Source organism: Panicum virgatum, chromosome 3K (genome assembly GCF_016808335.1).
Source record: "Panicum virgatum strain AP13 chromosome 3K, P.virgatum_v5, whole genome shotgun sequence".
Classification (NCBI taxonomy): domain Eukaryota; kingdom Viridiplantae; phylum Streptophyta; class Magnoliopsida; order Poales; family Poaceae; genus Panicum; species Panicum virgatum.
In genome coordinates this window covers 57,925,181-57,948,695 of record NC_053138.1, presented here as the reverse complement: position 1 = coordinate 57,948,695, position 23,515 = coordinate 57,925,181, and the positions used below count along the sequence as shown (strand labels likewise).

General features: G+C 45.3%; 1 protein-coding gene across 4 annotated transcripts; it reads right to left on the bottom strand.

Annotated features, from left to right (window-relative positions):
- Positions 1-5,552: 5,552 nt before the first annotated feature.
- On the bottom strand, positions 5,553-9,336 carry LOC120699875. Of its 4 annotated transcripts, none has more exons than XM_039983971.1 (6): positions 9,226-9,336; positions 8,977-9,147; positions 7,513-7,701; positions 7,182-7,405; positions 6,217-6,818; positions 5,553-5,965 (listed from the first exon to the last, which is right to left on the bottom strand). In XM_039983971.1, the coding sequence occupies exons 2-6, from the start codon at positions 9,140-9,142 to the stop codon at positions 5,959-5,961; spliced, it is 1,188 nt and encodes a 395-aa protein (XP_039839905.1). In that variant the 5' UTR covers positions 9,143-9,147; positions 9,226-9,336; the 3' UTR covers positions 5,553-5,958. The 4 variants fall into 4 exon arrangements, with proteins under 4 accessions (XP_039839905.1, XP_039839906.1, XP_039839907.1 ...); XM_039983972.1 differs by having other exon boundaries at positions 6,217-6,373; positions 6,458-6,818; positions 8,977-9,285; XM_039983973.1 differs by having other exon boundaries at positions 7,513-7,614; positions 8,977-9,286.
- Positions 9,337-23,515: the final 14,179 nt, after the last annotated feature.

Genomic DNA, 23,515 nt, shown 5'->3' with positions numbered 1-23,515 from the left:
CCCTCGCTACCTTGCTGCCGCGACGCCGTCCACCCGCCCCTGCTGCCGCGCTGCCACCATCCCTTGCTGCTGCAGCGCCGGGGCCGAGGCCGCTTTGGCCCGCGCACCCAGCCACGGGAGCTGACATGGAGCCTAGCAATCGGCGCAGGGCCGTGGAGTCAGCGGCCACCCAGATTGAAGAAGAGATAAGGAGGATAGAGTGCGAAAAAATAGGAAGAGAATTGATAAGATTAGTAGAAAAAAATTAGAAAAAGTATATTCTGGTTTCAAAAAACTTTAAAATATATATATTATTGTAATATAATTATCTAGTCAAGATACATAAATAATATAAGAATTATTGACGTCTACTCGTATTAAACAAAAAAAAGATACGGTCAGTTTTAAGGGTATTTCAGACATTTTACCACTCAACTCATAAAATCGACTTAAATAATCAGAATTGCCAAACACCCAACTTATTCGGACAGTCGATTCTCCAGACAGTTGACTTATCTCAAAATCTTGATTCTCAAAATAGTGAGGTACAGAAAAGCAGAAACAAATAAGGCCTTAGACGACGCGCGTGGCTCATCCCCACCGCCAGAGCACGTCGAGCCGCCAACGCCATTAGGTTAGGGGTAGGGTTGGAGGTTGCTGGTTGGATCTGGGGCCGTCAGTCAATGCTCGTTACGAGTTATGTGGTTTTGTAACGGTCTCTGGTCTGTATCAGTTACGAAATCTATTCGTGGGCCCAAAAACAGCCATTTTAGGTTACTGGTTACTGCTGTTGGTAATGGAATTAGTTCAGTACGTGTTACAAATATGTGTAATGGGTAATGGTCCTGCGCCCGTTACCTTTGACCTGTCAATAGTAACGTAAAGGTAACGGGTGCGATGTCTATTACCAAAAGACCATCCGTGCCCCTTACAAATCTCTGGTTTCATGTAGTAACACTTATTCATTTTACTAGCATTGTAGTTATATATACATTTTTTCAGTGTGGCGGCCAAAGTTTTGATGGAAACCAAACAGCCAGCCAAAGTTTGTGTGGAAGCCGAAATTTAGTGGTGGTAGGGTGGGGCTTCAAACCAAATAGTCCCTTGTTACCTCAACACTTCAAATCTGAAAGTCATTCAACCCCACCAAAAAGGGAACATATTAGGTGCAAACTAATCTCTTTATGCAAACTTTAATCTGAACCATCAGATCAACATTCAAGGAGAAAAGCACCAGAGGGTGGAAGGAGGGATTTGCAAAAGTGTGATTACACAATCCATGGGCGGGCGGTTAAATATAAAAATATTCAATCTCTCATACCCTTTGGATATTGATCCGGTGTTACAGATTTAAGTTTGTATGGTTTGCACGAAAAAATCGAATTGCACCTGATATATTCCAAAAAAACACAAACAAAACGACAACACCTTACCAATCGAACGACGACCAGCCTGACGCCCTCGTCGTCATCCCTCACGAGCTCCGCCGCGCATCGTAGCAGCAGTCTGCAATACTTGCGTCAACACCCCAGCTGGCGTCCACCTTCTCGAGAGCCGAGGCGAGGCTGCGGAGCCCCTCAGCCCGCGCCAGAGGGTAGATTCCTCCGGCCATCATGACGAGCACAGAACCTCCGCCTCGGGGTACTGAGCTGAGTCATCGGGCGCGGGCAGAGCGGCGGCAGAGGTGGAGGACAGCGGCCGCGGCAGAGGTGGAGGCCGAAGCGGCGGCGCGCACCAGAGAATGGAGGAGGGCGCTGCCGGCGAGCGACGGCGGACACTCAGCGAGGTCCGGCAATGGCGGGCGCGGATGGCGCTGTCCCGGCCGGGCCGTGGCCGGGGGCGAGCGTCGAGCGTCGAGCGCTTGCCGGGGGCGCGTGCCGCGGATGGCGCTGGCGGTGGCGGGATGCTGACAGCCAGACCTGGACATAGGCTAGTCATGTGGACGTGGACTCGTGGTACTCCGACTGAAAAGAGGGGAGATGTCGCAGCCGTCGGCCAGCAGCAGCGGGACAACAGATCAGGGAGGGGTGCTTGCAGGCTGACGGCGGTGGCCTCCACGTCGCTTGGCCATGGGGGCGGCGCCAGATCTGCCTGTGCCCTGGAGAGGAGAAATTTGGATTTTTAACACTCTATTCATTGGGCTTCGTGAGTTTAACACTCTCAAGATTGATTTGGTGAAATTGACACTCTCCTTGTTAACATCTTGATATCCTTGACATTTTCATTGTTTTAATGGTTTATATTTCCTTTTCCCACTAAAAGTCTTAGGAACTGACTAATTTACCCCTATGATATATTGCCTTACTTGATTGGCTTGATTAGGCAACCATGCGCCATCGTCGATCCCTCCGGCAGCCCGCGTCTCGTCGTCGATCAGGTCCGGCAGCACGCCATCGATTGTGACCCGTCGCCGCATCAAGAACTTCCTGGCCACGAGCCTCCAGCTGGCCGCGGCTCTCGCGCGCTCTGCCACTGAGATAGTGGTCTGCATGGGGGCTGCCGCACGCCGTGCACAGCTCGTCCTCAAATTGAGTTCATATGCAAGCTTGAAGTTCATGCGCAATCTGAATTTGGAGAGAGAATGGAGTGCCTGCACGTCGGGAACATCTGATCGACGGCGCATACGACGAGATGCCAAACTGCCGCTCGTGATTGCCTAATTGAGGCAACCAATATATCCTAGGGGCAAATTAGTCAATTCTTTAGACTTTTAGTGGAAAAAGGAGTAAAAACCATTAAACTAATGAAAATGTCAAGGAAATCAAGACGTAAACGAGGAGAGTGTCAATTTTACAAAGTCAACTTTGAGAGTGTCGAACTCGCGAAGCCCAACAAACACAGGGTCAAAATCCAAATTTCTCCATGGGAGAGGGAGGCAGGAAGGAGAGGGGGGGATGAGAGGAGGAAGAAGACGAGTGTATTTTGATTCATAAATTTTTAGAAATACATTGAAGGGGTACGTAGTGATGTAGTGGCATGTTTGGAAGAGATATAAAATTATAATGGCACGGTTTTTATTAGGTGAATTGTGATGGCAGATCAGTGAACTCGGAAAATTGTAATGATACGAATTAAATTAGACCTCTAATATTCCACTAATGTGTGGTCTTGGACCCACATGTCAGGGAAAAATAGACAAAGGTCATCAAACTCAAACCTGAAATAACCCTTCAAATGCTTGTGTTTTTCAGCTCTAGCTCGAGGGTCCGAGCAATGCAAGCCGTAGCCATGGGACGGACGGACGGGTGTGGCACGCTGCAAAAGCTACATGCCCGATATGACAATGAAGCCCCGGGCTCGACGTTTAATTTCGATCAGATTAGTTGCCTGCTTTTAATTTGGTGTCTGATCATCACATCCTCTCATAGCATATCCTATTAATTATTTTAGCTAGCATATATACATCATATATGTACAACTCACTAAAACTTACACATATATAGTAGTTCTATATGGTATAATGTGGGTACCGGATAGTTGTTCCGTATCCGACCCGACCTCGCGCCGAGCATGTGCCTCCCTCCTTTCCCCCCTTGCCGGTTCTCATGTTGGTCCCAAATCCGCAGATTTTTTTTGAGATCACACAGTACAACTTCGATACTCACAACGCACGCACACTCACACTCCTATGAATACACGTACGCAAACTCTACTCCTATGAGCATCCAGTTTTGTTTTGACCCTTTCTAGCTCTGAACAGGTCGTGGGTCTTGTTGTTTCTAATTTCTTGCGGAGCACCGCCTGCTCCGCCGCCGAAGTTTAGCATTAGTGCATTCAAATAGAAGTACTAATAAAGTCGGCTAAAGTTTAGTTAAGACATAAAATTTTACTTAAGTAAAAATATGAGTGCTAATAAATGTTAAAATTTAGCACTCAACTTTAGTTCCTCCAAACTTAATCTAAACATATCCTATTATTATTTTTTTGAACGCAAATAAACATACCCTATTAGTGATTATTAGCCAAGAGATCACTCGATCGCTGACACTGGGGGCGACGACGCTGGGGCGGGTGGGTGGGGGCAGGTGGCAGCCTGCGGCTAGCGCACCGTCGTCCATGGGAGCCAGCTGGGATTGGGGAGCGGTTCGTGACCGAGGGAGCCACGGGGGAGTCTATTCCCCGTATATGCGAGGGGGAAGAAACACATCGCAGAAGGCTTCTCCCATCGCTCCTCCGCCATCCGCCGCCTCCCCAAGCTCCGGCGCCGCCTCCGGCGCCTCCACCGCCGCCTCCGGCGCCTCCACCGCCGCCAACCCTAACCAAGCTCGTCGCCACCGCGCCGCCGGCTTCTTCTCGCCCCCGCCGCCGGCTGCGGCCCACCGGGGGTTCTACCTCGCCCTCCGCCGGCCGAACCGTCGCCGCTGCCCATCCTTCGCCGCCCGGGGCCCCTCCTCTTCTATCGCCGGCGGCCATGGAGCTCCCCGAACCCAGGTAACCCGGAACCTAAAGCTCCGCCACCGCCCTCCACCACCTCGCCCGCCGGCGACCTCGCCGGCGGCCGCTCCCCCCACCTGCCACCCCTCCCCGAGCACCCCCTCCCCCTCCCCAAGCTCCGGCCGCTGCTTACCTCAACGGAGAAGATGAACAGGCGCGGCGGTGGCTCTTCTGCGATGTAGTGACGAGAAATCACATATGCGATAAATAGATTTCCCCGGAGCCACCCCCTGGGTACCAAGTACCATTTCTCGTTCCGCGTGCGGGACTCGTGAGTTGGGTTGGTTGGGAACTTGGGATGGGGCAGACCTATTTTAAATCAAAAGTTTTCACTTGAATACATATTATTTTTATTAAAAGAATTTGCATGTATATGATTCACAAAAATAACCCGGCATACAGGCCTGTCAATCTCTTATTCTCTCCTTCAGCCCAAAGCACAATATCCCTCTCACCTGACAGCCCACGTGGCCCATTTCAGCACTCGGGCCAGGTCCGTCCGACCACCTAGCCCACCAGGCCCCACACTCGTCCTCTGCTCCTGCTCACGATTCCAAAATTCGCAATCACCGGCGCCGCCTGGTCGGAGGTGCTCAACTAATGGTCATTACGCTTGATTAGTGTTTTAAACTGGGGATACTACCAGAGTTTAGTTTGATACAGGACTTGAGCAATCAGTTTGATCTATAATTTGTCCAAGAATTCAAGAAGACACGTGACTATGCACTCATCGTTAGTTGATCAGCAAACTGCGTGTGGTAAGTGAAGGGTGATGTGTAAACAAGAGATGCTCTGCATGAGTAATCTCAAGTAACAGAATTCAGTTAGCCTCCAGAGATTTGTTAGGCCACTCTCGGTGACCGCTTTATACCTGTTGGTATTCAAATGCACTCCTTGACATTCGTGCTATTATTAGTTAAGTAGTAAATGAAATTATCAGGTGTGCAGAATCTCAAACTCAAGGATAAAGAAGCACATGCCAGAGAAATTATCTGATGATGGGGTCCAGAATGCTCCCATTCCATGACAGCCCAACGTCTCGACTCAGATGCAAAATAAAAAGAGCTGTAGGTCTTAAAACAAGGGAATAAAAAGGAAATGAGTTCCATATCATCATGTTCTCCAATCATCGCAAGCACTAATGTCACAATATGATTTCAGGAATAGATTCTTATGCCTGGGAAACTTGGCTGATTAGCTGCAGGACTAACTTAAATGATACCAAGGACGACATAGGATTTGCTACAAAAAATTACAGGTTACCACATATAAAAGGAAAAGAAATGCACTGTTCTTGGATACGTCGTTGCTCAGTCTGGGCCGAGGTTCAGAGATGCACGGATAGTTTAAAGCAAGAATAACAGTAGCAAGTTTAACTGAATGTACATGACCTCATGAACAAATGAAAATAGGTGACACAATACAGAAACGGCGCTGGCGACAACTAGTACTGAAATAATCTTGGACAGTTCGATGTGAGCTCAACAGTTCAGATCCATCGGCAGATTTTTGCTAGCCATAAACTCTCGACTACTCTGCTTTTCACTAGAACCTGCACATGAAAGCGAAACAGATAGAACTTAAATAAAAAAAAGCAAATGCATGGGAAAAGAACAAAACAGAGGAATATTATAAGCAGGTTAAGGGAACAAGAGTGACTAGCACATGTAAAAGATACTCAATGGCGTGAATTTGTGCAAGCAAATAGGTTCACAATCTCATTATAATCAATGAAATGCAACTTGATGTACATCTGCAATAGCTGAAGTTGTAGACTAAATAAATTTTTGGTGACCAGCATACCCGTATGATTTCCAAATAACCTTTAGTGAAAGTTCTGCAAACTCGCCCAGCTTCACCTCTTCTTCATCAGTCCCATGGAAGCCAGGCTGAAAGCTGTATACCTGCCAAGAACATGACATGGACTTCTCCTTCCCAACAAAAGGATCGTCTCTCGGAGCTGCTTCAATGTAAAGATCAAGGTTTTTGCGTCTCTCTGCCGCGACAACGAAAGTCATAATGGAGTGTGGCTCCGGAGCAGCACCTCGGAAGAGTCGGATCACCTCATCGAAGCCACTGGTCTTGGCAAGCAGCTTCATGTTGACGCCGCCGGCAATGGCACCAAGGTGGAGAACCTTGAGCTCAACTCGGGCCTCCACCGCATTGATCAGCATCATGTACTTGACATCCAGTGCACACCTTTCGCCATACATGCGTCGGTGCTGAACATTTGACTTGGATTCGTGGAAATCGGTGAACTCAGTGCATCCTTCAATGAGGCATTCACCCTTGGGTTTATCTTCGGGCAGGGCATCTGTCCGGACACAGAGCTCAAACTCAATCAACACACGATTCACCATTGAAATAACTCGAGCAGGGCTGGTCAATGACAAACGTGCCACACCCTGCAGTGCAGTAATATTATGAATTATTGATTAGAGACCAATAGAATTATTAAAACTAGAAGAGCGTTAGATGCGTATTAAATAATTTCTAATGCATTTCCCTTCCATAATGTCAAGGTGGATGTAGAAAGTTTGAAAAATGAATTACAGTGCAGATTTGTACTTTTTATATTTTAGATTGGAGCTGATTCACAAATTTGTTTTTTTTTAAAAAGAATGATAGCCAGACCTAGGCATAGCTGCGAAAGTGCAAATTTGAATGACAAAATGCCTTCATCCCCTACTATTAGTTAGAAGGAAAACAGTTCCATGGTTGCAGAAGGGATTGAAATCAACAACAGACTTCCAAGAAAAGGGCATTACCGTCTTTCGATTCACAGAGATAGCTTCACAATTGTTAACATCACGCTTATACACATAGTTGCGCAAGGGCTCGACTGTATCCCGCATAGCGACAAAGCCAGAGATGTTAGCACGTCCAGGCTGGTCATGTCGGTAGCCCGCAATTTTAATATCAACCAACTGAAACAAATGCATTGGATGGCACTGACATCCATTAAAGCAATCCCTGGCACTTCTGACAGTTACTGCAAAATTATTATATTTTTTTAGTAAGTACCTGATGGCATATGATTCATGATAGTTAAAGCCCAAGATGACAGGAGGGGGGGGGGTGTATAAAAGGCACACGTACATTCTGATTCGTTGTTAACTTTATAATCTGCACAGAAGAAATGATAGCCACCTCTGAATGGAGGATAACGTCTGATTGGTAAAGGTCCTCGGAGCCTAGTCTCTGGATCAATATAGAGCACATTGATCTGCTCGTCAGGATCACAAGTAGCTGTTGGAAATTTATCCACTGTAAAAGGGCCGTTTGCCCCTGCGATAAAATAACTCAAATCAAACCCCCCAAAACTATTTTGCACAGGCTATGGAAACAACATACTTTTTTCAGGAAGCAAAATGTAGAAATTGATTGCAGTCAAGTTCCACATACTAAATTATATCATTTATAGCAATCACATAAGTAACTGAATGGAGAAGCATTCATTTATGAGTCAGACGATCAAGGGGGTGCTTAGATGGGATTTCCTGTTTTTAAGGATTTCAATTGAAAGCACACCAGCAAGCATGCCCTACATGGGGAAACCAAGATATTTATTCAATCAGTGTGCATAACAAGCAGAAAATTCATTCCCCATTAAGGATTTCACTAAAGATTTTTAGCAACAGTAACAATTTTTTAGTATAGTATCATTTATGTACCGGGCATAAGTAGTCGACACAAAAAGCATTCGTTCCTGTTGGGTGATTAAGGTAATAATTGCAGGGATTATCAATTTTTTCTCCTTAAGGATTTATATCAAAAGCATAGCAGCAAACATATCCTAGAAGGAAAATATAGAGATTTGTTGAAACAGCAGGTATACCAGCAGAAGATTCATTCCTTAGGTCTACTTTTTTTTTGTTGCTATTGTAATTTAATTTGATATGCAAGTGGATTCACTTTTTGTGGCAACAAAAAGTGAATCCACTTGCATATCAAATTAAATTACAATAGCAATTATATAAAGGGCATAAGTAGCCAAATCAAGAAGAATTCATTTATGAGAAAGGCATTTAAGGGGGGTGTAGGAATGAGGACTGTTGCAGGAATTCTTCATTTTTTTAGTTCCTTAATGATTTTGATCCAAAGCATACAAACAAACATCCCCTAGAAGGGTTAAAACGCCTTCAATCAGTGGAAGATGCCAGCAGAAAATTCATTCCTTATTCCGGATTTTGCTAATGGTTATTTTTCCAGTAGAGATGACTCTAACTTGCAAATTGAACTGAACTGTAGCATCATTTATATAAAGGGTGTAAGAGTATGGATTTCAATAATTTTCAAATTTTAGTTCATTGAGGATTTCAATCCAAAGAATACCAGCAAAAATGCCCTCAAGGGGAAACCTAGAGCCTCATTCAATCAGCAGAAATGCCAGAAGAAAATTCATTCCGTATCACAGATTATGCTGATTTATTTTTCCTAAGTTTTTTTTTCAGCTTAAGAGAATTGTGCATGATCAACTAACCTAGCACATCCGGTGAAAGAAGTGAGTAAAACATAATGTGAAGTCCTAGGTTGCAGCCTCGCCGATGATTTGAGTCTTACCCTGATTATCGTGGTCCTCGCCTTCCTCGCTGCCGCTGTCGCTGACCAACCATTCGGTGTCATCGATGCTAGTTGTAGACTCGTCGTCGTCCGGAGTAGGAGGGGAAGGAGGCCGCTTCTTGCCGCGGCCAGGGCCAGGGGGCGCCCCAGATTCTTCAATCTCCATAAACTCTAGATGCAGGGGAAGGAAGGACGGTGGTGTCCGGCTCCAATCTGACTGGTGGGTTCGCCTATTTTATTAGATCAGACCTCTTCCTTGCTGGATCGGCCGCTCTTGCGGATACCTCCCCAGCCCCGCCGCAATCTGCAGAGGATGCGCTGATGCGCCGGCGCTGCCACCCAGAGAGCTTCGATGGAGAAAGGCCAAGGATTTGGCCCTGGTTCCTACTAGAGTTTCTACTGCACGCGAGTCGAGAAAAAAAATCTCGCATGTATAGAAGGCTAAATTTTTTTTTAGAAATAGTATAACTTTTCGTGATGAATCTAATGACAGTAATTAATTGATGATTGGCTACAGTGATACTACAGTAACCATCCTCTAATCACGCGGTCAAAGATCTCATTAGATTCTTCAGGGTTCCTAGCGCAGGGTTCTGGAGTTAGTTTTGTAAATTGGCTTTATTTAACACCGTAATTAGCGGTCAAAATTTCCTAGTACTTCCTAGTCCACAAAACCAAACAGGGCCTTTGGTCGTTCCGGTTTGGCAGGAGATATTTGTATCCTATTTTATTTCCTTTTTTATATATATAATAAAAGAAAAACATCCATAACTCCATAAGGTATTTTCCATAAATTAAAAATCTCTACCTCTATCTCTATCACTATCTCTATCTCTACCCCTATCTATATCGATATCTATATCTATATACTATTTCTAAAACAATCAATGATTTTACGTTCCGTCAATCGGAATACTAATCAGAATTCGGATAAATTGATGAGAATCATAATCGGAACCGCAGCATGGGTTGTACTGAAGTTATTTTCAAAAACTTAGTGGTCTCATACAGGTATGAGTAATATATATATATATATATATATATATATATATATATATATATATATATATATATATATTACCTGTAGCAATGCATGAGCACTATGCTAGTAAAGTAAAAAAAGAAAATAACTAAAAAATGTACATAAGACATCATGTTATGTATCAATTCGCAAATTTGACTTAAAATTTAATTTAACAAAAAAATCAATAGAGGCAGATTGGATCAATTGAAATTGCTTGTGGAAGTAAATTAAGTCTAAATTTTGCTCATGGGGTTAAGTTGACAAAGTGGATGGGTGTGCAAAGTAAAATGGGATTTTTTTCAAAAAATAATCATGTGGATAAACTCAAATTTCTACGTTATCGCGCGTGTATAGCCAGGTACAACCACACAAAATCTTTAGACGACGCGCGTGGCTCGTCCCCACCGCCAGAGCAAGCCGAAATCGGGCCGCCGGCGCCATCAGGTTAAGAGTTAGGGTTGGAGGTTGCTGGTTGGATATGGGGTCAACGACTTAGAGGATGGGTTTGGGGTGGCAACGATGCTGCTGGTCGGGGTGGGGTAGGGCAACCGGTTGGGGGAGTGTATTCATCGCATACGCAAAAAAGCAATGCGCACACACTGCGCTTCTTCTCCGGTGAGCTCTGCCAGCCAGACTTCGACGGAGGCGGAGGAGGCGGCAGAGGAAGGCGGAGGCGGCTCCGGCGGCAGAGGAAGGCAGCGCCGGCGGGGGAGGCAGCTTCGGCGGCCGAGGCGGTGGGGGAGGCGGCTCCGACGGCGGAGGAAGACGGAGGTGGCGAGGGAGGCGGTTAAGGGCGGCAGCGGAGATGGTGGAGGAGGAGACTGAGTGGGGGCGGAGGCGGCGGGGGAGGCGTCGGAGGAGATGGAGACGGTGGAGGCTAGAGTCCTGAAGGGTGCGAGGACGGAAAAAATTTAAGGTACGGCGAAGTCAAAAGCCACGACCCCTCCTTGCGCTGGCGTCCGCTGTGTTGGAGGCCAAAATTGGCAATAACCGATACCGACCGGTCTGACCGGTTGGGCCGACCGGTCAGACCAGTCTAGGCCTGTAATCCGAGTAGGATTAGGGTTTTGTGTTAAGAGTCCTATTGTAACCAGATTTGGAAGGGGTACGTCCTCCCCGGCCTATAAATATAAAGGCAGCGGCTGATTGAGGGTTTCTAACCACAATCGAATCAAAAATTACTCTCTTTTCTCAATCTCTTAAACTCTAGCTTTTCCAACTCCTTTGCTATTCTTTGCTCGTCTCTACGGCGTTCAAGGGCATCTTGAGTGGCCTGCCTACCTCAAGGCAACCCTAGATCTTCAAGTTCCGACGGGGTCCCTCCCGAGCTCGAGGTTCTAGGTCTTTGCGTGTTTCTGCCCTCAACCGGTCTGACCAGTTGGAGTGGCCGGTCTGACCGGTCGCCGTCTGAAGGCCTCTAGTGATTGATCGTTGCGATCCGCGCGTTCTAGCGCACCGATGTATTGACCAGATTAGCGTCAACATACTTTTTGGCGACTCTGCTGGGGAGAAAGAAACAATCTACATCGGTTCTAATGGCTGGTGAGAAGGGAGACGCTTCCAAGGTAGATCCAGCAAATACCATCAACATCAGTTATGAGGATCTGTCCAAGGAGCAGCGCCAGAAGTTCGAAGCCGACTTGAAGTGGCAGAACGAGGAGATCAAGGCAAGGATGCTAGCATGCTATGGGAAGTCTCGGCAAGGCGTGATCGAGAAGGAGACGTTCGTCATGCCGTCGATCTCATCTACTACACCTCCGCCGCCTGCTCCTGCAATCTTCAGTATAAGTTCTTCCCCTCAAGATCTATACAGCATGTTATTATCTGATCTTGGGAAGAAGATCAACGATGCGCAGCTATCCACGCAAAATACCCTGATTGATCTATCTGAGCGTATGGATAGGATGGAGAAGGGTAAGACTGTAGATACCACGTATTCTACTAAAGATCTTACTCCTAGTTCGGCAGCTCCTACATCTACAGTTAATGTGGAATTTGGGATGCCACCGAATTATTTCGCTGGGCAGTCACCACCGCCACACATCGTTCGGCCAACCGCAGCTGAACCGGCCAGACCGGTCGCACCGACCGGTCAGACCGTTGCCTCGGCGGCAGGTGCGGCCAGACGGGTCCCTCAGACCGGTCAGACCGGTGCCATGGTGATGGGCTTGGCGTCTACTCCGGCGCTCGCGCCAATTCCGAGTTTGACTGCTTCTAGCCGAACAGATGAATTGGAGGGTTTTGTACCGCCGTATACCACCAGATCATACGGCGAACCTCCTTTTCCACCCGCTATGCCACAAGATATTTGAGATGACTTGACAAAAAATAATCCCCATCATGCTACACAGACGATGAGTACTACTGAGCCAGTAGCTAATCATCTATCGACCAATGCCCAAACATCTAGTAGCGGGAACTACGAGGCCGATCTTGCCAGGATGAGAGCAGATTTGAATACTTTGCTTGGTACTAAACTTAGTCAGTTGGGCATAAATCCTGGTAGAAATCGGTTGTATCAAAGACCGTACCCCGATGCTATTGGCACTCCTTAAGTATCCATTTTATCCCCTGTTTAACTTTGATAATGGCATGAATTTAATATCAGAATCACTAACCATCCTAACCTCGGCCCAATTATTGGTCATTTTCGCGTTTGCACATATATTTTGGAGGTACTTCGTTTTTGTAGGTTTTTGACCAATTTTGGAGCATGAAATGGCGAGGCCCATGATCACGCGATGACACGAAGAAAGACAAAGGCCAAAGCCCGAACATAGGATCGAAGGCCATGACGATTAGAGGCACGTTCATGCACATCCACCCTCCAATGAAGCCCAAAAGACAAAGCCCACAAGATAAGATCAATATACTTCGGGGCTAAGCAAAGCAAAGAGATATTTAAGGAAGGATTTTTCATCCTATCCTTCTCCTCGAAGAAATCTCGAAGATAACGACGTCTAATGGGGTGCAATCGTGAAAGACATAAACTCTAGAAGATCCCAGGAGACTTGGGGAGAAAGATGAACACGAGCCGGCAAAGGAAAGAGCCAGGCCGGCCGGCCTAGGCTCATTGGGCCGGCCGGTCCAGCCCTTTTTTAGGTCGGTTCGACCTCCCCTTTGACCGAGGGTTCCCTGAGGCTATTTAAAGACCCCTCCCCAAGGTTCACGCAGAGATCAATTCGGGAGACGACGCCAAGGAGCAGAGAAGATAGAGGGACACCTCTCGGAGAGCCGAGGGTCGTGCTAGTTGTCTAGGGTTTGCCCTAGCCGACGTGGAAACCTTGCATGGAAGACCACGTCGGATTTCTGGAGTTAGGATCATCAAGATCAAGGTAGGGCCCCAGTTGTGATCTTGTGATGTACTATCATTCATGGTGAAGTTATTTGTGATTCCGAATGTTTAGCGACCATGTTCTCTCTTTCGATTTCATTCTTTTCTTTGGGTTTGCTTCATCCTAGATCTATTATCGAGATAGATCGCTTAGCATGATCTTGTAGTCATGGTGGCTAGAGGTTCATGGCGGAACTACCAAAGGGGGTTCGACTTGCTTCAGGGTATTTCGTTCAAAAGGGGGGCATCGTGACAGGCCGTCTCCACAGAGTAGGCGGAGTATCGAGGGATCGGATTGGAGATTTTGGGTTTAAAGAGGCTTTTCATTGAGATTCACATCTACCTTACTTCACTTCATCTAGCTGGAACTACAACATATGCATGATCTAGGTGATCTAGATTGGTTATCTCTAACTTTCTCTCGCTACCTTCGGTGTTTGTCGTTTTTAGTAGATTAGATTCGTTTTCACCATCTCAACACAAAGGAATCTCTATGCTAGTAGATTGTTTCTTGTCTTTTTGGTTACGTGGATTGATAAACCTTGGGGGAATACTCTGAGGGAAAAGCTACACGAAACCGTGCGCTTGCGGTATATAAATCGGGGGCGCTAAGGAGCGTCAACAAGCTTTTCTGGTGCCGTTGCCGGGGAACCATCGATTTAAGATCCAATCTTACTTGCATTCGTAAATATTTCTTGATTTTTCTTTTGACCTTTTTTAGATCTCTTATTTTTCTGAGCTAACTAAAAAAATAAAAAAAAACTGTTCTTTTCCACGAAAATCAATCTAATCTAGAGTTTTCTTTATTTTGCTTTTATGTTTTAGATCTTATATATTTATCTTTTAGATCTCGTATATATCATTGAGCTCACGCCTACTCAAGTTTTTAAGCTATTCAAGAAGGTGGCGGACAATGACGCATGGGCATCATCGGGGCACCTACAACCACTCCAAGCCGTGGGCGCCGCGAAGAGTGTATTACAAGTGGAACGCGAAGAAGTGCTAGAAGGGAAGATCGACTCGCTCATGAGAAGGTTGGAGAAGATGGAAGTGGAAAAGAGAGAAGCCCAAGCTATTGATTTGAAGGCAGCCGAAGCAAGGTCTACATGTGAAGAATGTGGAGAGTACGGCCATGTCCTAAAGAATTGCCCGGAGGAAGCCAAGATGCTCGACTACATGAAGAAGGGAGAATGGATTCCGCCACCCAACTTCCGCTACGGGCAAGGTAGACCCCAATTTAATGCAAGCTCTTCCATTCAAAACTCGGTGCCTCTTCGTATACAATTGAAGGAGCTCATGGAGGAGCAAGGCAAGATCAACAAGGACACCGTCACCAAGTTTAAGGCTATGGACAAGATCTTGGAGAACGTTGACGGCAAGGTGACGGAGGTCGGGACCTCTAACCTTCAAGTACTCAACATGATGAAGATGCTAGAAACACAAGTAGCCCAGCTCGCCGGACGCCTATCTAGCAACGAAAGAAAATTGCCCGGGCAACCTCAAAGTCCGGAGACGGCTAAGGCAATTCAAACTCGCTCGGGAAGGAGATCGAAGAACCCAAACATGCAGCGGGAGCAAGGAAGCCTAAGCCAAGAGTTGAAGTGGAGACCATCATCAAGGAGAAGGCACCTACTCCTATGCCAGAGATAGTCACCGAAGAGCCGGAGTTTGAGCTAGATGATATAGACACCAAGATTCTACCGCCAAGGCCACGATACCGCAAAGGTAAACATGAAGATGAGCAATTCAACAAATTTGTTGACATGGTACGCAGGTTGAACATCAATATGCCACTCTTGGACGCTCTACAAGTTCTGACGTATTCTCGCTACTTCAAAGACATCATGGGAAACAAGCGCGAGATACCGCCAAGCACTGTCAAGCTAACCGAGGAATGTAGCGCGGCAATCGCTAATGAAGCTCCTGAAAAGAAGAGGGACCCCGGATGTCCTACCATCCCGTGTTCCATTGGATCTCTTATGTTCAAAAGAGCACTTTGTGATCTCGGTGTGAGTGTGAGTGTCATGCCAAAGAATGTGTTCGAGAAGCTACGCTTACCGGAGCCGGAGCCCACCGCCATGTGCCTAGAGTTAGCGGACAATTCCGTTCGCTATCCTTTGGGAATCGCCGAAGACGTGCCCGTGAAGATTGGAGAACACTTAGTCCCTGTTGACTTTGTGATTCTCGATATGGGAGAAGGGAGCAAGGCACCTCTCATACTTGGGAGGCCTTTCCTCAGGACCGCAAGGGCAAACATCGACGTTGGCAAGGGGGAGATAAAGTTCGACATCAATGGCACCACAAGCGAATTCAAGTTTCGTCCACGCCTCGAGGTATGCAACATGATCAATGTCAAATATGTTCCGCCTCACCGCCGTGTCACAGAGGAGAAGCTAAAGAAAGAAGAGGAGCCGAACTAGAAGGAAGCGAAGAAGGAGATAGAAGTCATCGCGTCCATCGCGACAAAGAAGATCGTTGCACCCGTCAAGAAGAAAGCTAAAAGCCCGCCTGTGAAGACCAAAAAGACGACTAACCTAGAAGACAAACCCGCACCACAGATTGTGCGGAAGTGGGTACCCAAGACTGCAGCGCCATCACCGAGCGTTGGTCCGAAGTGAAGAAGGAGAAAGTCTAGCTATAGACTATAAACGAAGTGCTTCGCGGGAGGCAACCCGTTCGTCGAGTCAAGAATAAACCTGCCGGGAGTTCAACCCGTTCGTCGAGTCAAGAATAAGCTGCCGGGAGGACAACCCGAGAAAGGTTTAGGTAAGTGAGTCAAGAATTTTGCTACGCAAGGACACGATATACTTTTGAACAATTGGTCGTTCGGTCAAACAATTTGATTTGGATTTTATTCGCTCGGTCATTCCGATGTTATTTCTTATTCTAAACCAATGACATGAGCCATCCTATGATTTATTTGCCTCTTCTTGAGAAAGCCACATCCAAAATTCCATACCTATTTTTGGCGACCGTCCTCTCCATGACGGCCGGACCAAGTTGAGATAAAACACACGAGTAGAGCCGCGCTATGTTTATATTACTTAAATTCTTGACGCGTAGGTTAGCACAAACATAGAGAGAATTTTCAGTTTTCATCACCATAGGATTAGAATTTTTCTAACCTTAATTATTCTCTTTTTCAAATTTCTCTCCCTCATTTTGGCAAAAATTAGAACCTAAACCCAAGACCCGCGGTTGAATTCGAGATTGTTCGCTATCAATTCATGAAAGTGAACGGTTCCGGTGAAATCAAAATTATTGTAGTCGGGAAATATTTTTTGACTTACAAATGTAAAGATGTTTCAATTCCCCTCTGATTATTCATTCAAACTCATTGCATGCTTTGAGTCAATTCTGAAATTTCAAAGTTAGAGGAGGATTAAACATCTAAGCATGATTTGGAAAGGGTTTTTATGCTTGATTAACATCCATTGATCAAAGTGAGTTCACGGGAAAGAGTTGTGCTCTCTACCTACCACCACATGCAAATAATTCAAAGGAGGGAGCAGCCATGCATGGGAAGGACATGTGATTTTCAGCAAAGATGGCACCATGTGATGCATGATGAAGCATGGGACAAGGTGAATGACACAAAGTGGAGAAATAATGTTGCAAGTGGACATCAAAGGCAAAGAAGGAGTGGTTCATAGGATTTGGACGGTGCAAAGCATGCAAGATGTACTGGGCAGAAGTGAATAATTGCACCAGGAAGCCACCAGAGAAAATTGAAGTGGAGAGGAGCCAGGAATCCCCTGGGCTGGCCGGCCCCAAGGCCCTAGGCCGGCCGGCCTGGCCCCTATTTAACCCCTCTGGTGCTCCCCTTTGGAAGGTATACTCCTCACTCTGTTCCTTGCTTATGTTCTTCAAGTTCTTCGCCCAGAAACATCAGTTAGAGCCCTGAAAAATTCGTCCACCAAAATCTACTCCAAAAATCCCAGAAAATTCACCACAATTCCTAGTTTGTTCCACTCTTCGATATATTGTTCTCCCGCCAGCAAGAAACCCCCGGTGTGTTTGTTTTTGAGTGTGTGCAGCAAGGAGTCACCATGAGTGGCCTCATGAAGTTCATCGCCGGGAGGAGAAGGACGCGTTCATCAACATCCGACGCATCGGCAAGTTCTTGGCGGAGGCACTCGGTCTCCAAGTCTCCGCGGAGCATGGAGGAAGACAACCCCGCACCGAGGAGCGACATGTTGCTCCTTGGTGGGATGAGAGACCCGAGAAGCTCCTCCGATTCACCGAAGGGATGCCACCTCCTCCACGACGTTCGACAAGGTCATCCGCACCACCACCATACAAGCCCAAGAATTCATGAAAGAGCATCTAGGCCCCTAGTGGGTTTTGGTGTATTGATTAACAACACGATTAAAGAACTAACTTGTTGGCATGAGATTATGAGCAGGTATTTAATTTGTGGAATGATATAGCTCATGTATTGCAAGCAAATGTGTATGTCCCATTGGCAATCATTATATGTGACAAACTAGAATGAGAAAGAAAAATGGAAGAGCAAGGTATTCATGTTTGATATGAAAGGCTCTAATATATTGTTGAAGTTTGTTAGTTAATGTGGGACTCAAAGTGGCAAGCAAAGTTGTAAAAGAAAATTGAGAGCAAGGTACTCATGATTGACATGAAGGCTCCAATATCAATTAAAGGCTTGTTCGACTTTTGATGGAATTCATATGACAAGTAAAGTTTATGAGAATGAGACATAATATGTTGTTGCATAGTCTCAAATTAGAAAGACTTGTCATATGAGATGAATAATTATTGTCAAGGGAAGTAAGCAAGAGAAAAGTGAATGAGACATGAGTTGATGTGCATATGTTGTCTCAAATTGGAAAGCTTGCATATGAAAATTGAATGGTGAATTTATTTTGGTAAAGAAGATTTCATGCATGACACAAATCAATGTGAAGTTCAAAATGAACGGCTAGGATGAAGGTAGAGAGGACCGAAAGGCGTGTTTCAAGAGGCTACGCAAGCGACGGCTTGGGGGGAGCAAAGAAACCGATACGGGTCAAAGGCCGGAGATCCTAGAGTCATGGAGAGCTCTATGTTGAAGAGTGTCATTTTTCAAGAAAAGAAGGTGACTTGTGAATTAAGGTGGATTTCATTCCTATGCAATTCAAAGATTCAAAGTCATTAGCTCAAAGCGGGTATGCTCAAAAGAAAGAAGATGTTGATGCCCTCACGGTATTGATCGAAGAAAAGTCGGCATGATCATATTATGAAGAAGCTCAAGTAATCGTGGAAATTGTATAGTTCATTTGTGCACTTGAGTATAGGTATGCCGTACTATCAAGAGGGATGCAACATCAGTAGGTTTAGACAATACCAAAAGTGCTCAAACCAGTCCCTAGAGAGTTTAGCCTAAGGAGTGAGAGTTAACTGCAGAAAATAGAGAGGGACCGATCTGACCGGTCCAAGGGACCGGTCTGACCGGTCTGAGCAGGGTGTGCCTCCAACGGCTAGTTTTCAAAACAGACCGGTCTGACCGGTCTAGGGGACCGGTCTGACCGGTATAACACTGACAGGGCAACGACTAGTTTTGAGAGAAGGGGTATTTATACCCCATGACTTCACCCATTCGTGGGTGCTAATACTAGAACTTTTCAGAACATCTTGAGAGCCTTGTGAGCACTTGGAGAGTCCTCCCCAACCTCTCTTTGTGAGAGTTGCTTAATTCAAGGTGAATCTTTGAGTTGGGTTGAGTGAATCCATTCCTTGAGAGTCATTTGAGCAAGAGAGAAACATCCCGAGCTTTGAGCACTTGAGGTTGCGTCGGCCAACTCGATTGAAGCATTTGTTACTCTTGGAGCATCGGCTCCTAGACGGCTAGGCATCGCCGGCTAGCTCCCAAGATTATGGTGAGCAGCGGCAAGTTTGTTGCGGCTTCGATCGTGTGCCAAGAGGGCGCATGGTCATATAGTGGAGAAGAGGAGATAGCTTGACCTTGGGGTCACTACAAGCTTCCTCAACGGAGACTAGGATTCACACGTGGGTGCACGGGGTGAATCCGAACTTTGGTCAAACAAATCACCGTGTCTTCATTGCATCATCTTTATGTCGGTTTGATTTACTTACCTTGCACTTATAGTTTTGAGTTTGAATTGTGCTTCCGCTCAATCTACTTGGGTGTGCTCTACTTGTGTGTAGAGACTTGTTTATATTGTTAGAAATACTCTGCAAGACACATATCCCAAGTTTCTTATAGGTTCAAGCTCGAGAGGGGACTTGTTCCTGCTGACTGGGCTGTCTGCCTGAATAGACCGGTCTGACCGGTCTGACAGACCGGTCTGACCGGTCCACGCAGTCCCAGCAGGGATTAAACATCAAATTTTGAAGAAACGCCTATTCACCCCCCTCTAGGCTACGACATCGCATGATCAAGATCCTTTCAATTCAGAATATGGGTTTATTATCTTGTCGAAGGAAGAAGAAGAAAGGCTCAAGTTCATGAAGGGAAGACTACGAGCAAATTATGATTTTGATGATGAAGCATTGGAGAAGTTGGGATTCCATCATGACATATATGAGCTCTTGGAGAACATCGGTTGGAAGTTATTTTCCGACGGTGTCACAGTAGATATGCAAGAAGAAGTGGCTCTTGAGATGTTCATGACATTAGAAAAATCAACGGAAGTGGTGGATGATGAAGAAGTTCCATGTCTGAAATTTAGGCTCAAGAATGAAGAGAAAGTAATCACCTATAGAGAAATAGGAAGTTTGCTCAGATTCAAAAGTAATGCATATGAAATGGTGCAAGTTGAAGATGGAGAGCCTGATGAATTTTGGACAAAAATAGCAAAAGATGTCAACTGCCCAAAGGAAGAATATAAGTAATGTGACCCTCCAAATATTCCACTCTTGGTTGAGCAAGAGAATTCTCGGGAGGATGAGAGAATCGAAGGTCACCGACCAAGAATTAAATTGGATGTATGCTGCATTGGTAAAGAAGCAAGTAATTGATCCCACCTATATCATGGTTGAAAGGTGGATTTGTGAAGCATCATCCGGCACGGGAGAAGTTGGTTCGGGGTGTTATCTCACAATGATAGCCCGAGCCATGAATCCGAGGTTACGAGTGATCCAAAAATTTTATGTCCCGGGAAGAGATATTGGGATTGATCATTTGAGTCAAGGTCATTATATCGGAGGGGATGAAAAGAAGGGATTCACTATTTCTGAGATGGATATTTCCCTCCCCGATCAAAGGCTGAAATTATTTGCAAGAGGGAGGACTGATTGGCGAGTTGAAAATATTGGAAAAAAGGTGAAGAAATCAAAAAGATGAAGGTTAATTGAAGGGACATCGGCATCGGCACAATAAGAAGACTTGGAAGTAAACCTTCCACCGCCAAGTTCCGCTTATTGGAGGAATGAATTTCAAGGTGCATCAAGTGGACAGGGATACCCGCAAGGATGGACGAGTCAATGGGAAGGAAGCCAAGAACAAGCATGGGGGCACGCTGCGGCGGCACCCCCACCATTTAGCAACTACGGCTACCCACCCTCGTCATACCAAGGAGAGATGCCCGACCCGTCATTTGGAGCACAATATTTTGACCTCCCTCAACCGGAACAAGGAATGAGAATCATGGGTGCCTATGCGAGAAGAACCATGGAAGATATAGACGCCATCCGGAGGCATACAACCCAACTAGAAGATGGAACTGCGGGAATTGCATATCAAATGGGACTTCTAGGCCTGGCGCCACCGGAACAATTTAATAGAGGAGCATTTCAGCAGTATTATGACCAAGGATACAATGCAAGAACCAATCAAGGAGATTGATCGACGGCAAGACCATGAATAAAATGCTCGCACGTGTGGTTTGGATTTTTCTATTTCTTTTCATTTATTTTCAGCATGTGTGCAAGCTTGTGTGTGCGTAGCAATTTTTCTATTTTTATTTTTCAGCATGTGTGCAAATTGTTTTCTTTTGCTTTCATCACCATGATAAATAAATGCATCACCCATGCTTTAATGTTATGGTTAGTAATGATGATAGAAAGTTTGTGCCATGTTAAAATATGATGATCGTTGCCGCTTTGTCTACTTTCGTGTGCTTGGTTTATGCATGATTAAACTAATGCTCTCTCTCTAACATGATCTGAAAAATTAATTAAATGATGGCTAATTCAATTGTGGAGGTTATGATAAATTAAGACCCATATCTTTTATTCTTGCTCTCTTACTTAAGCTTGTCAAGGAAAATTTATTTCGGATTTAATTCTGAGCTAACCTTGTCAATGATATCTTTTGCAATTGCTCTACCCTTCTACAAGCCTAAATGATATATCATAACAAACCATAGAGCAAGAATTATTTTCAGGTGCATTAATTCAGGATTTATCTTCTTTGGTACGAGACTAAGAAGCTGACCATTCCGTATTTTTGCGTACCTCTCTTTTGCTAGCCATTCTATCCATGCATTGTGAGTTTCTATACCGGGAACATCGCAAACCTCGCTAGATATCCACCCTTAACCAAAAACATCTTTTTGTGAAACACCTCCTTGACCACAACCTATATATTGAGTATATATTTATTTCGACAGCAAAACAGTGGAATCAAGAGCAAAATTCAGTAAAACATAAGCTTGGGAAGCATCAAAGAGTTCGCAGCAGAAAAATCAGAAGAAGTGGAGGCCTACAGGCAGTAGGCCGGCTGGCCCAACACCCCTAGGCTGGCCGGCCTGCCCCTTTTCCTCCTCTGTTGGCTTCAATCTTTCACGAGGAGATGCTCCCTTGAATTCCAAAGTTATGTCCAGAGAATTGATAGAAGTTTTGTGCACTCACTCCATCAAGTTATCATCACTTCATTGCTTGAGGACAAGCAAACGTTCAAGCATGGGGGGGAGGTGGAGTAAGTGCATTGTGTTGCCAACGGTTCTGAGGAGCAAAAAGAAAGAAAGAAAAAAAAGGGAAAAAAAATGAATGATGATGAAAAGCTTCTCGGTTCCTTTAGCTTCATTAAACTCCAGGTACTTTGAAGATTACTCTATACTCAATTATTCCAACCATGTGCATTCCGATAACAAGGACTTCAGTTGTGCCTTGGGATCAACCGTTGCAATTTGCACATGTCCACCATCTAAAGTGTGTGTTCCATTCTCTCCCTCTCCATAATAAAAATTATTTTTCCAATGGTCTTTTTGACGAGTCTCGGTAAATCCATAAGAAGTATTTCTTGTTTTGATAATATCTTGATTATAATATCTTTTGTTAGGACTAACCTTTCCAGAGCTCCAGATAAAGCCTCACACATACATATGAGAGAAAGAAAGGAGAAAGTTCTAGCAAGTTTGAGAGACAAGATGAGCTGAGAGTTTCCGTGAGCAAATTGCAATGAGGTTTACATTATTGATCTTGGTTTACCATTACTTATGGAACTTACTTTCTTAATTCTGAGACTTGTTTAATTTCGAGAGCATGTGCTTAATAATTGTGGGGAAGCATTTAACTTGTATCTACCTTCCACATTGAAAAAGCTGGTTACAACTTGTACTGCAAAAAAATTTTTTGGGAGCATTATGTTTTCTTGTGTATGATCAAGTGCAGGGATTGGACACTGAAAGGCAGCGCTGATTTTTATCAAAGACTTCCTCGAGGACGAGCAAGGTTTAAGCATGGGGGGAATGTTGGCGCTCCTTAAGTATCCATTTTATCCACTGTTTAACTTTGATAATGGCATGAATTTAATATCAGAATCACTAACCATCCTAACCTCGGCCCAATTATTGGTCGTTTTCGCGTTTGCACATATATTTTGGAGGTACTTCGTTTTTGCAGGTTTTTGACTAATTTTGAAGCATGAAATGGCGAGGCCCACGATCACGCGATGACACGAAGAAAGACAAAGGCCAAAGCCCGAACAAAGGATCGAAGTCCATGACGATTAGAGGCCCGCTCATGCACATCCACCCTCCAATGAAGCCCAAAAGACAAAGCCCACAAGATAAGATCAAGATACTTCGGGGCTAAGCAAAGCAAAGAGATATTTAAGGAAGGATTTTCCATCCTATCATTCTCCTCGAAGAAATCTCGAAGATAACGACGTCTAATGGGGTGCAATCGTGAAAGACATAAACTCTAGAAGATCCCAGGAGACTTGGGGAGAAAGATGAACACGAGCCGGCGAAGGAAAGAGCCAGGCCGGCTGGCCTAGG

What these genes read in the sequence shown, in the direction of transcription:
- LOC120699875 (XM_039983971.1), bottom strand. Translation starts at nt 9,142, where the DNA reads ATGGAGATTGAAGAATCTGGGGCGCCCCCTGGCCCTGGCCGCGGCAAG. An exon ending in CGAGGACCACGATAATCAGG is followed by an intron (nt 7,702 to 8,976) that starts GTAAGACTCAAA and finishes ATTTTATCGCAG; the next exon opens with GGGCAAACGGCCCTTTTACA. An exon ending in AGTTAACAACGAATCAGAAT is followed by an intron (nt 7,406 to 7,512) that starts GTACGTGTGCCT and finishes ATAATTTTGCAG; the next exon opens with TAACTGTCAGAAGTGCCAGG.